Genomic DNA, 14133 nt, shown 5'->3' with positions numbered 1-14133 from the left:
GCCCCAAGGAGGGCCTGGAGAAAGCTGGTCCTGCCTTGTGCAGCTTGGCTGAGGTAGAAAAGAGCAGAGCAGAGGGTCTTAGGCAGGGGTGCCAGAAGAGCAAATGCCACAGCCACTGGAAAGCCCCACCAGCCACCCTCCGTGTAGACCACCCAAGTGGTCACTCACTTGGCACTCAGCCTGGTCAGCCTGGGCTTGGAGCCGAGGCCCTTGCCTGAAACACCACTGGCAGAACCAAAATTGTCCTCAGCCCCTCGAAACCCTACCAAATGTGCCCACTGACCACCAGGAAGAGATTTATTTCAGCTTCAAATCATGGAAGAAGGAGGGATGTGACCCAGACCCTGGGCCGTGGATGGGAGAGGGCAGTGGCTATGGTTCTGGCCAGTCTGGTGCAGCCAGAGGCAGTGGCTTGGCTCTGCCCACTGGGTGCTGGGCAGGCCCAGCCCTCTCTGTGAGTCAGTTGGGCCACCCTGGGGCTGAGGCCCTCTCAACTGTCAGAGAGCAGGGGCAGGGTGGGCAGAGCCCTGGGACAGCAGAATCTGGCTATGTCCTTGTCTTCTCACTGGGCCGGGGGGTCTTGGTCCTTGGAGCAGGCACACTCGCTGCCGGCGTCATCCGGAGCCTTCCCTGGCAGTCCCGGCAGACTCAGTGAGGGGGCTGCAGGAACATAAAGGCCTCCATGTGGTGGGGGCTGCGCTTACCACATGTTTGCAAGGGAATCTGTGAGCGTAGGGGCTGCAGCCGGGCAGGGCAGGCACCAGGGCAGGGCAGGCCACAAGTTGCCCATGGTGAAGGAGGGAGGGGTGCTGGATGTGAGGTCTAGGCAAGGGAGGGAGGACAAGGCCTGGCTCTGGGAAGAGGAGCACCCCTCGCCTGGCATACCCACCAGAGTAAAGGGGTGGCAGATTTGGGGGGTCCAGGGCAGACCTGGGGACCTCCCCAGTGCCCAAGTCCCAGTGGTTACACAAGGTGTGGCCCTGGACAGAATCTGACAGAGGTTGAGGGGACTTTGGGGAGAGGTGGGGGTTAGGGCAGGGACAGGCCCCTTCTGGGCCCGAACTGCAGGGGGCGGCTGACCAGTAAGGGCTGCTGCCAGGGCCGGGGGAGCCAGGAGAGACTGACATCTAAGGAGGGGAGCGGGCAGTCAGGTTGCCAAAGCAGCCCCAGCTGAGGCTGAATTCATTTCCTCACCTGGGGACAGACTCCTCAGGGAACTTCAGGGGAAAGAACTTCCCGGGCACAGCTCACCCATCATGTGCCCCCCCACAGAGGCCCCCACTACCCCGCCTGCTGTTCCTCGTGCCTCAGACCTGGCCCTGGCTGACCCCTCTCCTCACCACGCCTCCTCCTCCCAGAAGCTTCCCCAGCTCTGGTAGCCTCTTGGCCTTTAACCAGGGCACCTGCAGCAGGGACAGGAGCCTGCCACGGGGCTGGCCCATCTCCCCACCTCAAAGGTGCCAGGGCTGGGCCTGCTCAGCACTCACACCCTCACCCCTTCCAGGCCCTAGTGGGCAATGCACACTTGTCCCAAAGGTGATGAATCATGAGAGAGGGAGGAGGAGGCAGGACTCATGCTGGGGGTGAGAACGGCTGTCATTCATCCAACAAACGCAGACCCGTGTGCCAGGCCTGGGGACACAACAGTGGATGAAGTGACCTTGTGTGCAGGTGGGAGGGGCGATGGTGACAGGGAGAGGGTCAAGGGCGGGCAGATGGGTGGGGTGTGAGCAGGCTGGGGTGTGGAGGGCCCTGCTTGCAGAAGCAGGCAAGAAGGAGACCCTGCTTCTGACTCCTCTCTCTCGGCACCCCTACAGGCAGCCCCTCACTCACCAGCAACAGCCTGGCTGTGGGTGGACCCCTTCTGGGCACCCTCTGGGGGCCAACGCAGCTCCCCACTCTCCACAGCACCTACTTCGCTGGGCTCTACCACAATCGAGGGCAGCCGCTGGCCCAGCCGAGGGCCCTTCTCCCGGGCACCCACTGCAGCCTGCAGGAAGGGTGGCAGGGGTCAGGACAATACCAGACCCTGGGCCCCCACTCCCTCCCATACCTGTCCTGCATTCTGCCCACTGGGAGGGTCAGGGGCTCCCTGCTCAGTCTCCAGGGCAGGAGCAAGCATGTGTGTGCGTGTGCATGCCTGCTTATCCCCCAGAGGGTTCCAGCCCCTCCTGCATCTCACCACTGGGGCTGGAGTACTCAGTACCTGGGGTCGCAGCTCTCTGGGGGCACCATAGGACCCACTTGGGCTCAGCTCTTAGGCCCATTTCACAGACAGAAGCCTGAGGCTGGGGAGGCCAAGGTCACACAGTGAGTGAGCCCAGGGCTTCAGTGCATCCCCGGCTGCCTCCAGTATCCTGCTCAGCCCCTTCCTAGGGTCTTCCTTTCTGGGTCCTTAGCTTGCTCCTCAGCTCAGAGGAGCTGGGAAGCTGTTGCCATGGCAACCTGAGCATCTTGCTCTGGGCTCATTGTTCAGTGCCCACAAGAGCATGCGGGGGCGCCTCCCTAAGCCCTCCTGGTGCCCTCAGCATCCCCTCCTTCCATTCGAGGCCTTCCGAGGTGGAAGCCAGAGCCGCGGGTGCACAGACCACCAGCCCCAGCACCACAGCAGCCCTGACTTGCCTGCAGCATCCCAGCTCTATGTCTTTTCTCAGGCAGTCCCCTCCCTGGAGCTCCCCAACTCCCATCTCTTTTACCTAGAAGGATCCTTGTGTGGTGCATATCTGCCTTTCCCCAATGGCATGAGTGCCTCAAGGAAAGGCAGGCACACAGCCAGCAGGACTTTGCTAAATGGCCCTCAAACCACTGCAGCAGAACCATCTGAACATGTTTAAATGCACATTCCTGGGCTCCAGCCCAGACTCATTTTAACCAACTACGCCAGGTGACCCTGAAGTGTGAGAAGAGGTGTCATTTGGCTGGGCCATCTATGGAATCAGAGGAACAGCAGAGCGAGGAACACAGGTCCCCAACGCCTGGACCCGCCTGCTGGCACTGCCAGTCCAGGGGCTCCTTCCCCTCCTGGAATCCTTCCCCACCCACCATCCTCCTTCCTGCCTTCCTCCAGGAAGCCCTGCTGACCCCCAACCAGGGGCGCTCCTCTGCCCAGAGTGTGCCACTGGGTGAGGGAGGTCCAGGCCGGCAGAGCTTGGAGTACCAAGGCCTGGTGTCCACGCCCTCCATCTGCCCTGCCAAGGAGGCTGTGTCTGCAACCCCAAGCTCCAGAACCCCCTGTGTAACTCTAGGCTGGTCTCCGTCTCTGGCCCCAGTACTGCCCCCATGCCGACAATGAGAATGGCCCAACTCTAGAACTCAGAACATCAAGACTGCACCCCTTGTGTAGGGACCCCACTTTTTAGCTGCATTAACACCCCCTCCCCAGAAAGCTAGAGCTGAGAGCAGGGGACTCTGGCATTACCTCACCCAGCAGAGAGCAAACTGCCTTGGGGAGGAAGCCCTGGGGTCCCCAGGGTCCGGAAGGGGTGCTAAGTACACCACGGCAGCTCACCCTCAATTGCTTTATGCATCTGACTTCTACAGAGGAGCAACACCTCCCCCACCCAGATGGTTAAATTGAGACTAGCTCCCTCCTGTCCCACAGGGCTGAGGGCGGGCAGACCCCAGGGCCCCAACTACATACCTTCCCTGCTGGGCCTCTAGCCTCCTCAGCTGGGCTTAGCTCTGGCATGGCAGGCTGGGGAGCACTCATGCTGCTGCCGCTATCCAGCTGCAAGGAGATGGAAAGCAGAAACAAGGTGTCTGCTATGGGCCAGGTGCTGGATCCTACCCTCGTCCCGGAAGCTTCAGGCTGCTCCAGCCCACACCCACACTACCCCACCCCGGGCCCAGCACCCATGGCTCCAGCTGGACCTCCATCACTGCTGCTCCCCGCCTGAGCCCACCATCAGAGAGGGCACTGGACAGGCACCACACAATGTGCCCAGAGCTGAAGAGGGGCGGGGGCAGGAGGGGAAGAGGCCGACCCAGCCTTAGGACCCAGGAAGCTTTCCTGGAAGAAGGTCGGCTGATCTGAGGCCTAAGAGCTGAGCAGGAGGAAGCCAGGGCAGCAGGGAGGAGAGATAGTGTTCTGAGGCAGGGAACATCGAGGAGGGGGCACAGAGAGGCAGGGGCCCAGATGGGTTTCTGAGACAGGAGGCTGGAAGCAGCACTGGCTGGGGGTGAGTTGGCCAGAGGCAAAGGTGCCCAGTGTCCCCTCCCATCCCCTGCCGACAGCAAACACCCCACATACACCCAGGGCCAGGCCCTCGACACTCACAGCCCAAGGGGAACTGACATCCTGCCTGAACTTGGCCATGCCCACTCAGGCCAGGCACAACGGCAAGGGAGCCAGGCCAAAGACTGCACAGCAATGGCTCTGGGAAGAGAGGCCCTGCTGGGACTCATGGACACCAGCCTCAGACCCTCCCCCTGCACTGAGCCAGTGGCAGAAAAGGGGGTGGGATCTGGCAGGCAGACACCTAACTTTGGCACTGGCTGGGAGGCAGCAGGGGCCATAGGCAAGGGGCAGGGGAGTGCTGGGAGGGGACTGGGCAGAAAGAGCAGTGACCAGCAGGATGGAATGCCTGTAATGTCCTGTTGGTTGTGAGGCAGAGGTCCTGCGGGCACCCAGCTAAAGGGGAGGGCTGCTATTCTGGGAAATGAGGTTTCTTTCACCAAACACCCAGCACAGGTCAGCTTAGGTCCCACCGACAACCAGGGAGGCTGGGAGGGGGCTACACGCTGCACCAGGCATCCCAGGGCAGTGGGCACCTGAGCCCTACCCACCTGCGCCTCCACCCAATCCCAAAACTGTGAAAGGTCCCTGGTGCCCTGCTGCTCCCAGGTCTGTCCCTCCATGGGATCCCCGCCTGGGATCCCATCCCAGGACCCCGGCTAGAGCCCAGAGCAGCCAGGACAGAGTCCAGGAGAGTGGACTCAGAGATCCAGACAGATTCAAGAAAGAGCCACAAGGAGAGTCAGAAAAGACCTCTGGCCACAGAGACAAAGCAGAGATGATAGAGCTGGAGAAAGGGAGATACAGAGAGAAGATAGAAACAGACCCAGAGTGACGATACAGACAGAGGAGAGAGGAGTGGTAATAGAGACAGATGATGGAGCTGTCACCTTGAGCCCAGCCAGAGTCGGGGTGGGGAGGCATTCGAGGTGGGGGAACATGACAGGACAGGACAGGCAGGCAGAGAGCAAGTGCTTACCGGCTGCCGCCCCACTGCCCCGCACCAGTGTCCAGTGCCAGAGGGTGCATTCGCACATGGAGGGCTCCCACCACCCACACCTCCGCGGGCTCCCAGGTGTGTAGGGCCACGTATGACTGTGCGCAGCCCCCAAGGGCACTGCTCTTGCCCAAAGCCTGGCGTCCAGCAGCCAAGGGGTGACCGTGGTCCCCAAGTCCTCCGCTTCCCCAGGGAACTCCAATTCAAAACCCCTAATCCTGTTCCTCCTCTCCCACCCACGCCGCGCCTGACCGCCAGGGCGCAGCGGAGACGCAGGCCGGGCAAAGCTGGGGAGGGGGCGCCCCTTACGCCTCACTCACACTCACCCGCCGGCGCTGGATGCTGGCGCCGGTCCAAGCCACCTGGCCGACCCGGGAGCTGCTAGCCCTGTTCACCCTCCTCGGCGTTCTCCGCCCACAAGCGCTCGCTGGCCCGGCCCCTCATTCACACTCACGGCCTTCTGCGAGCGGCGCGCGGCCGCGCTTCCGCCCTCCCAGCTCCAGCTCCCAGTAGCACCCCGGCCTCATTCTCCCTTTGACAAGACCGCATCCCCCAGAACCTGATCCTGGTCACTTAAGGCCCTGAGCCTCAAATCTGAGGTTCAGGAATTCAGAGGGAGAATTCAATGGGATCAGATACATAGAAAAAGGACACCTTCCAATTGGAAGGAGTGAAGAGAACAAGGAAAACACCAAGTGGGAGGGCCCATATCGGGGGAGAGGTGTCTCCACACTGCTCCCCTCTCATCTTCATCCCCAGTCTCATTCCCAAAAAGGAACAAAAGAGCCCTGGGACAATCAGTCTCATCGAGTCTGGTGTACATGCCTAACCCCTGAGGCCAAGGTGCATAACCTCTGCTCTGCCCCACCAGCATCTAACATCCCTTCCACCATCCAGCATCTAACATCCACTAACAGTTATCTAACATTCAGCTTCCACCCAATATCCACAATCCACTGTTCAGCAACCACTTATCCAACCACCATCATCTGTCATGCATTATCTATTCATGTATCACCTACAATTCAGTAATCATCCAACCATCATCCAACATCGACCATCGACTATCCATCATCTACCATCAATAATCCAACATCTGTCCTATCCACAATCCACCATCGAACTTCCTCCAACCAATTACCATCCACCATTTAACCACTATCCAATATCCAACATCCATCCACTATCCACCAAGCACTAGCCAATATCCACCATCCAACAGCCATTAACCATCCAACCCCAATCACCATCCACCATCCCCTATCTATCCACCATGCATGTATCCACTCACCACCCACCCCTACCATTGACCAAGCATCAATACACCATGAAAATACCCATCAGTCCAACAGTAATTCACCATCCACCCATCTACCACCTGTCTATCCATCATTCACTGTCTAACATGTTTCCATTAATATTTAACAACTATCTATCCATCTACCATTCATTTATCCATCCACCACATACCTGATTGCCAATCATCGATCTACCATCTATCTACTGTCCACTTATCTGGATTTATCCACCACCAATCCATTAGCCTCCACCCATCTAATCAGCCACAATTCATCTAACTACCGTTCGGTCACCAGTCATTCACCATCCCTCATTCGTTCATATTTCTATGCACTACAATCCACCAGCCACCTACCATCCACCAATCATCTACCACCCATCCATCTCTTATCCCTATCCACTACATATGTATCCATTCATTGTCCATCTCACAATATCCTCTATCCATCCATCCAGTATCCAGCCATAATTCACTATTCGTCCAAAACGCATTCAAGTATCATCTATCATCCATCCATATTCATCCACTTTAGAAAAATGCATCGAGTGCCTTCTATGTGCTAAGCACTATTCTAGGTGCTAGGAATAGAGTAGAAAGATAGCAGTGAGCATTCATCCACCATAATCCATCCACCAATTTATCTGTGCATCAGCCCTTATCCATTATTCACTATCCATCCAATATCCATCTTTATTCATCATCTATTTACCATCTACTTGCCACCTATTCATCTTCTTTCATCTATACATTAAACTACCCATTTTCCAGGCATCACTCACCACCTACCATCCATCCACCATCTCTCCATCATCTGCCCATCCACCATTCACCTTTCATGTATCCATTTTCCAAGATGTAGCCATCTATCCTTTAACCATCATCCATTCATTACCTAAGCATCATTTATCCATCCAGAATCCATCCATTCGTTATCTATCTACTATCCACCTTCCATCTATACTTCCACAGAACACAGAACATTATCCATAGACCTAGCAACCATCCATTTATTTGCCATCTATTTCTCCATTCATGTGCCATCCAGCCACTATTGTCCACCATTCATGATCCATCCATCAATCATATATCTATTCACATTTATCTACCATCTATGCTTCCATTCTCTATGGATAGATCTATCACAACCATCTACTTACTATTTATCCACCATCCATCCATACTTCCATGATTTATCCACCCACCAAGCATCCACCATCCACCACCTACTACCTGCAATTCATCTGCTATCTATAGATTCTTTCACTGTCCATCAATCCGTCAGTTTATTATTCATGTCCATCCACCATCCTCTATCAATATGCCGTCTATTTTATTATCACTTAACCGACTACCATTACATAGATTCATCCACCATCTTCCATCCATCCACCATCTAGCACTACCATCTACCATACTTCCAGTACTCATTCAACCATTATCTATACACCCATTCACACCCCCACACACACATATACATTCTGCCATTGCATCCATCATTCACACATTAGTTCACCTCCTTATCCAATAATTCATTTCCTACCAACCATCTATCTACCTGGTAATTCACCATCAATCACTCTGCCATGCATTCATCTATTATCCTTATATTATATCCTTATGCTATCCATAGACATAAACATCAGTTAACCATTCCAACTTCTCTCTCTATCACTCATTTTTATCATTTATCCATCCACCCATCCTCTCATCATTCTTTTGCCCACTCATTCATAAACTAAACATTTATTTATTAATAAATATTAATATTAAACATTATTACGCAGTGCTGGTGCTGGGTTCTAGGATCATCAAAATTCATGATCTGATGAATTTACATCCTGATGGTTCACAAAGGGGAAACAGGTCAGATAGAGAGATATTATGTCTAAATCTCAGTGCCTCCATCTGTGCCCATGGGATGGCTAGAGCTCTTTGCACAGTTTCCTGGGAGGAGGACCAGGGAGGGGGCATCACAGCAGGATCAGCGGAGGGACGATCTAGGCATCATAGCATGGGAGACCTGATGATCTGGGTGTAAAGAGAGGTGAGACTGGAAACAGAGGTTGGCAGAGATTATGCAAGGCTGGGAATACCCAGCTAAGGGATGGGTGCCTGGGAGCTCTGGGAGGCAGGCAAGCACCCCAGTCAGCCTCGTTCCGAGAAGGGAGCCCCCTACTCATACAAATACACTTCTCCAGTGGAGAGTACCTGAACCAGAAGGACAGGGGCTCGCCTTAGCCTCACACAGCAATGATGGAGTGGTCACTGTAGCTGCAACTGTACCGTCTCGACGCTCAGACACCTTGTGTCAGGAAAGCCTATGCTGGCAGGCCCCCTTCCCTCACCCCACCTCCCAAAAGGCCACTCCACCTCCTTTCCACTTGGACAGGAATTGCTCTCCCTCCTCGTTAACGAGGGTGCTAGCTGTCACCTAAGGTGTTGGTTGTTATCCAAGCTGTTAGCTGACAATGGTCTCGTGGTTGCCGGGGATTGCTCCTGACAGGGCTTTCAGGAAGTGTTGAAGGCCCTAGAGGCATAAAGCTCTGATGGTGGGGCAGCAGGCTGGGGACAGGGAGTATCCTTGAACACAGGCCTGGAGGCTCACATCTGAGCCTGCAGAGTCAGCCCTGGGGCCCATCTTGGCCTTCAGTCTGCTATTCTGCTTTTCCCCTTCCCTCTTGCCCTGCATTGTAGACCCTTCTCCACAGGAGACAGGCAGATCTGGAGGCAGGAGCTATGAGTCCTGGTCACTCCCAGCCGTTGCCGTGTGTCCTTGGGAGGCCCTGACCTTCTCTGGGCCTCTATTCCTGCCAATGCAGTAGGAGGATGAGGTGGACTAAATGAAGAGTAAGGACCAACCATCTCTGAGGTTCCCTGGCCGCGGTGGAGCTGGAGTTATCCCCTTCTCAGCTCCCTCATCCGCACAAGCACCCTCCAAAGCTTGAACAGAGGCGAGGGCAGCGTGCCTGGGCTGGGTACTCACGGCGGGCGGAATCCTGGCTCTGGGCCAGGAAGGCTTGCTCTCTGCGCCCTCTTGTGGCCGTCATGGGGTAAAACACCCAAGACTCCCGGTGGCATGGCAGAGCAAAGTGACAATAGAAAATAGGGTTAATTTGAAACATTTCATATTTTGAAGCGCGATATGAGCACCGTCGTTTTAAACTTTGTCCTCACGTGCTAATTCTCTGTGAGACAGGACTGAGCCCTTCTGTCCTTGGTGGGCTGGGCGTTGGGTCCTAAGTAAATGACCCCAGGGGAAGAGTGGACGCCCCCAGCATATGGATTGACCACGAGGGAAGAGGGAGGTCCCGCTGGAGAAAACCTCCCCCTCCCCTACTGACTGTCTCACTCCGCTAGAATGAAAGGCCTGAGACAGGGATTTTCAACTGTCTTGCTCCAATCCTAAATCTCCAACCCCTAAAGATTGGTTGACTGCACAAAGTTTCTGGACGTTTCTCTCTAATGTAAATAATCGGACTTCAAAGTTTTTAAAAGCGCCATAATAAGAAAATTACACCGACAGAGGCAGCCCCAGGGAGCAGGGGCGAGCAGGTGTGCCGGACCCAGTGTGGGGCACAGAGCAGGGCGCCCTTCCCAGGGTCTATGGGACCCCAAGAGCCGACGGCGTTGCCATCGGCCACCACCATGGCATCTCCTGAGACCCCCGATGTGCCCCAGGATGAGTGTGGGGACAGATGCTGGGGCTGGGGGGTATCTGTCCTCCCAGTGAGGCTGGAGTGGGGAGAGGAGGACCCAGGCCTGTCCCCAGACGTGAGCCGCCCTCCCTTGACCTGCACTGCCGCGGGACTGAGCCTAACTCGGGGGAACGGGTTGAATGGGGGCCCGAGGCCCGGCGGCCGCGGGAGGATGGGACCGCGGCGAGGCTCCGTCGGCCCCGGTTCGGCGTTCAAGGTGGGCCCGGAGCTTGGCTGAGCTCCACCTCCCGCGCCGGGCGACAGACGCCCGCTCCCCTGGGACCAGCGACGGCGGGCGAGGGGGGCAGCCCTGCGCAGGCCGAGAGCCCTGGGGTGCCCGCCCCTGAGCCCCACTCCCCGCGCCCCCGAACCGCACGCTGGAAAGGCAGGTTGCGGCGGCGGGCCTGCGCCTCGTACCCCCTCCGGCGGGGCGCGGGTGGTGAAGCCCGCGCCCAGTGCGCCCGCCGCGCGCTCTCCCTGCGCCGGGACCTCGGAGCCTGTCTCTCCGTCCCGGTTTCTCTGAGGCTGGCCCTCTTCTTTCTCTCCCGGGGACAGGTGGGGATTCTGGGTGGCACGAGCCGGAGAAGAGGGGCCCGGTTGACAAGACCTGTCCGAGGCTCCGAGGCTGGCCAGCTGGGTCCTGCCTCTGCTCCTGGCAGTCATGAGTGCTCAGGGGACTCTAGAGATTAAAACTCTGACCCCCCACCCCCACCAGCCCCAGGCCATGAGCCCTGCCCAGCCTGCCTCTCCCTGAACACAGCAGGATGAGCTGGGGTGAGACAGCTGGAAGGGCCAGGGACAGCACTGTCCCTCATGGAGGGCGGGCCCAAGGTGAGGTGAGCAGGATGACATTGGCCCCCTGGTGACCTGGGCAGGCGTGACCTTAGTCAGCTCCCTTCCTCTCCGGTGTCTTGGTCAACTCTTGTCTTGGTCCTTGCCCACTCAGCACCACTGCCTGCAGCCTCTACCCCTAGCACAGCCAGAGAAACTGAGGCTCGGAGGGAGAGGATGGGACGGAAGATTGGAGGCAAAGCCAGCCAGGATCTGGGCCGGCGCCCAGTGCCACTCTGCACCCTGCTCACTGGAGGAGGACGGGGCTCGCTCCCATTTTGCAGCAGGCACCGCCCCCCCGCCCCGGGGCGCTAGCTCTCCCAACTCAGGGAGGTCGACTCCGGAGGGAAGGGGAGGGTGAAGGGTCTGGAGGACTCGGCGGGCCCATCCGAGGTGAGGTCTGTATGCCGATGGTCTGGGAGGAGGGAGCAGTGCTCAATTTCTGTTGAAGGACAGGTGACCTGGGACACATAGGAGTGGAAATGAGAGGCAGCCCAAGTGTGGGGACCACGGTGCCAGCAAGTGACCTGGGGCTGCTACTGCTGCTGCAGAGTTGACCAAGACACCAGGGAGGAAGGGAGCTGTCTAAGGTCACGCCTGCCCAGGTCAACAGGGGGCCAAGGTCATCCTGCTCACCTCACCTTGGGCGCACCCTCCATAAGGGACAGTGCTGTCCCTGGCCCTTCCAGCTGTCTCACCCCAGCTCATCCTGCTGTGTGCAGGGAGAGGCAGGCTGGGCAGGGCCCATGGTCTGGGGCTGGTGGAGGTAGGGGGGGGGGTCAGAGTTTTAATCTCTAGAGTGCCCTGAGCACTCATGACTGCCAGGAGCAGAGGCAGGACCCAGCTGGCCAGCCTCGGAGACTCCCCAGGTCTTGCCAGATGTGGCCACCCCACCATCACACCATCGAGCTGCTGCTCCTGTTCACAGAGGTGGTGACAGCTCCTTCTCCAGGATGTGCTGGTAGATGAGCTATGACTGTCATGAGCCACCTTTGCTTTTTTGTTGTTGTTGTTGAGGAAGATTAGCCCTGAGCTAACGTCTGCTGCCCATCCTCCTCTTTTTGCTGAGGAAGACTGGCCCTGAGCTAACATCCGTACCCATCTTCCTCTACTTTATACGTGGGACGCCTACCACAGCATGGCTTGCCAAGCTGTGCCATGTTCGCACCCGGGATCCGCGCTGGTGAACCCTGGGCCAGCGAGACGCAGAACGTGCGCACTTAACCTCTGTGCCACTGGGCCAGCCTGAGCCACCTTTGTGTAACAAATACAAAGTTTAAAATGTGTGCCCATTTATGCATACATCCATTCGTATAGCATAGAAATGTGGGCAGTGCGGGCCACCACCTCCTCCTGCGTCTATTCGCCAAATGCGCAGCGGGATATCTCCCGCACCAGGCACACCTTGCGAGTGGGAGCACACGCCCCAAGCCCTGCACCCCAGGAGTGTGTTGCGCTGGGCACCCGGGGCGGGGGGGAGGAAAGGTCTAAAGAACTTGTGAGGGGGCGGCCCAGTCAGCAGGCCCTGTGGGGAGAGGCCAGGTGTCCCCACTCCCTCACCCTCGGAGAGCCAGTAGGGGGCCGCAGGCACCAGCTCTTGAAGGTCGGTTTAGGGAGATTATCCTCTAGCTCTGAGAGAGGGGCAGGTTAGACCCGGGATGATAATAGCAATTCTAATGATGATGAACTGGCCCGTTATGGAGCACCCTCTGTGCCCACCCTGTGTGTTGTCTCATTTAGCCCTCACAGCCTTGCCAGATGGGGACTATCATACCTATTTAGCAGAAGAGGGATAATTTGCTAATGGGTGTAAACTTCCCCTGGGCTCAGTCAGGGGACGCAGTGGACTGGCCAGGCAGTGTCCAAACTAGATGCCACCCTGAGGGTCACTGCACCCTGGGCTCCCTCTCTCCTGTTCTCACCCAGCCCTAGGGGAGGGGGGAGTGGGCAGGAGATGACTGCCCATCATGGCCCAGAGCGGAGGCCTGGGAGGGAACTGGCTGAGGGGATCCGTCTAGAGCCACAGCAGTGGTTCTCAGTCTCGAGCGTGCAGTAGAATCGCACAGAGGCCCCTGCCTCAGTGGTTCCTCTCATAGTGTCATAGGTCTGGGGAGCATTTCTAACAGGTTCCCAGGGGCTGATGCTGCTGGTTGGGTCTGGGGACCACACTTTGAGAACCCCAAGGTGAAAGGGGTGGCCAGAGGAAAAGGAATGTCCTCAGTCTACCCCTCCCAGGCCTCCTCTGTCCACACCCCAGGCAGAACATGTCAGTCTTGCAGCCTGGAGATGCCTCTGTGTTCAGCGGCAACATCCAGGCCTCTGCTGGCCGCACAGGCTTCTTAGAGGAAGTGCTGGCTCCTCCATTGTGTTGCCCTGCACCACTGGGCAGGTCTCTTGCCCACTCTAAGCCTCAGTTTTCTTATCTGCACAATGGGGAGGGGAAAATGGCTGTGTGCAGATGAGGGAGAGGCTGTGTGGAAAGGGCTTGGCACAGACAGGTCACACGGGTTAGTATTCCTTATGGGGCGGTTCTTTCTTCCCAGGAAGAGGATGCTGACCCCCGTTAGAAGGAGGCACCTTGCTGCTTGGAGGAGAGGCAGCACATGATGGGCCAGGGTGCTCAGAGGCAGGCCCGGCCATTACCACAGAGCCTCAGTTTGCTCTTCTGAAAAAGGGGGCGATTCCTGTCCCTATCTCATGGGTTTCTCGGCGGTTGGTCTGCAAAGTGCTGTGCACAGGGCACTTAGAGTGTTTGCAGTCCTTGCTGTGAAGCCTCGGTGTACTCCTGAAAGGCTCCCCTACTCTGGACTCCCTTCCCTGACTTCCTGGTCCAGCCTCCACACCTGCCCCTTCTAGGCAGCGAGTAATTTCCTCTGGGAGGGGAAATCCTAGGTCAGAGGGTCCAAAGGGTCCCCTTTATCCCTGAGGCAGTGGGGAGCCATGGAAAGCTTCTGAGCAAGAGAGAGATGTGGTCAGAGCCAGCCTTTGGGAAGATGCTGCCAGCAGGCAGTGGAGGGTGGGGGAGGCTGCCAGGTAGGGGAGTGCATGCAGCAGGGCAGGGGTGAGGTCACACAGG

General features: G+C 57.3%; 1 protein-coding gene across 1 annotated transcript; it reads right to left on the bottom strand.

Moving 5' to 3' along the window:
• Positions 1-279: 279 nt before the first annotated feature.
• On the bottom strand, positions 280-5683 carry LBHD2 (LBH domain containing 2). Its single transcript, XM_023628446.2, has 4 exons — positions 5558-5683; positions 3641-3727; positions 1834-1990; positions 280-660 (listed from the first exon to the last, which is right to left on the bottom strand). Exons 2-4 carry the CDS (start codon positions 3707-3709, stop codon positions 563-565), a joined length of 324 nt encoding a protein of 107 aa, XP_023484214.1. The 5' UTR covers positions 3710-3727; positions 5558-5683; the 3' UTR covers positions 280-562.
• Positions 5684-14133: the final 8450 nt, after the last annotated feature.

This window comes from Equus caballus, chromosome 24, assembly GCF_041296265.1.
Source record: "Equus caballus isolate H_3958 breed thoroughbred chromosome 24, TB-T2T, whole genome shotgun sequence".
Classification (NCBI taxonomy): Eukaryota; Metazoa; Chordata; class Mammalia; order Perissodactyla; family Equidae; genus Equus; species Equus caballus.
This window is presented reverse-complemented; position numbering and strand designations above follow the sequence as displayed.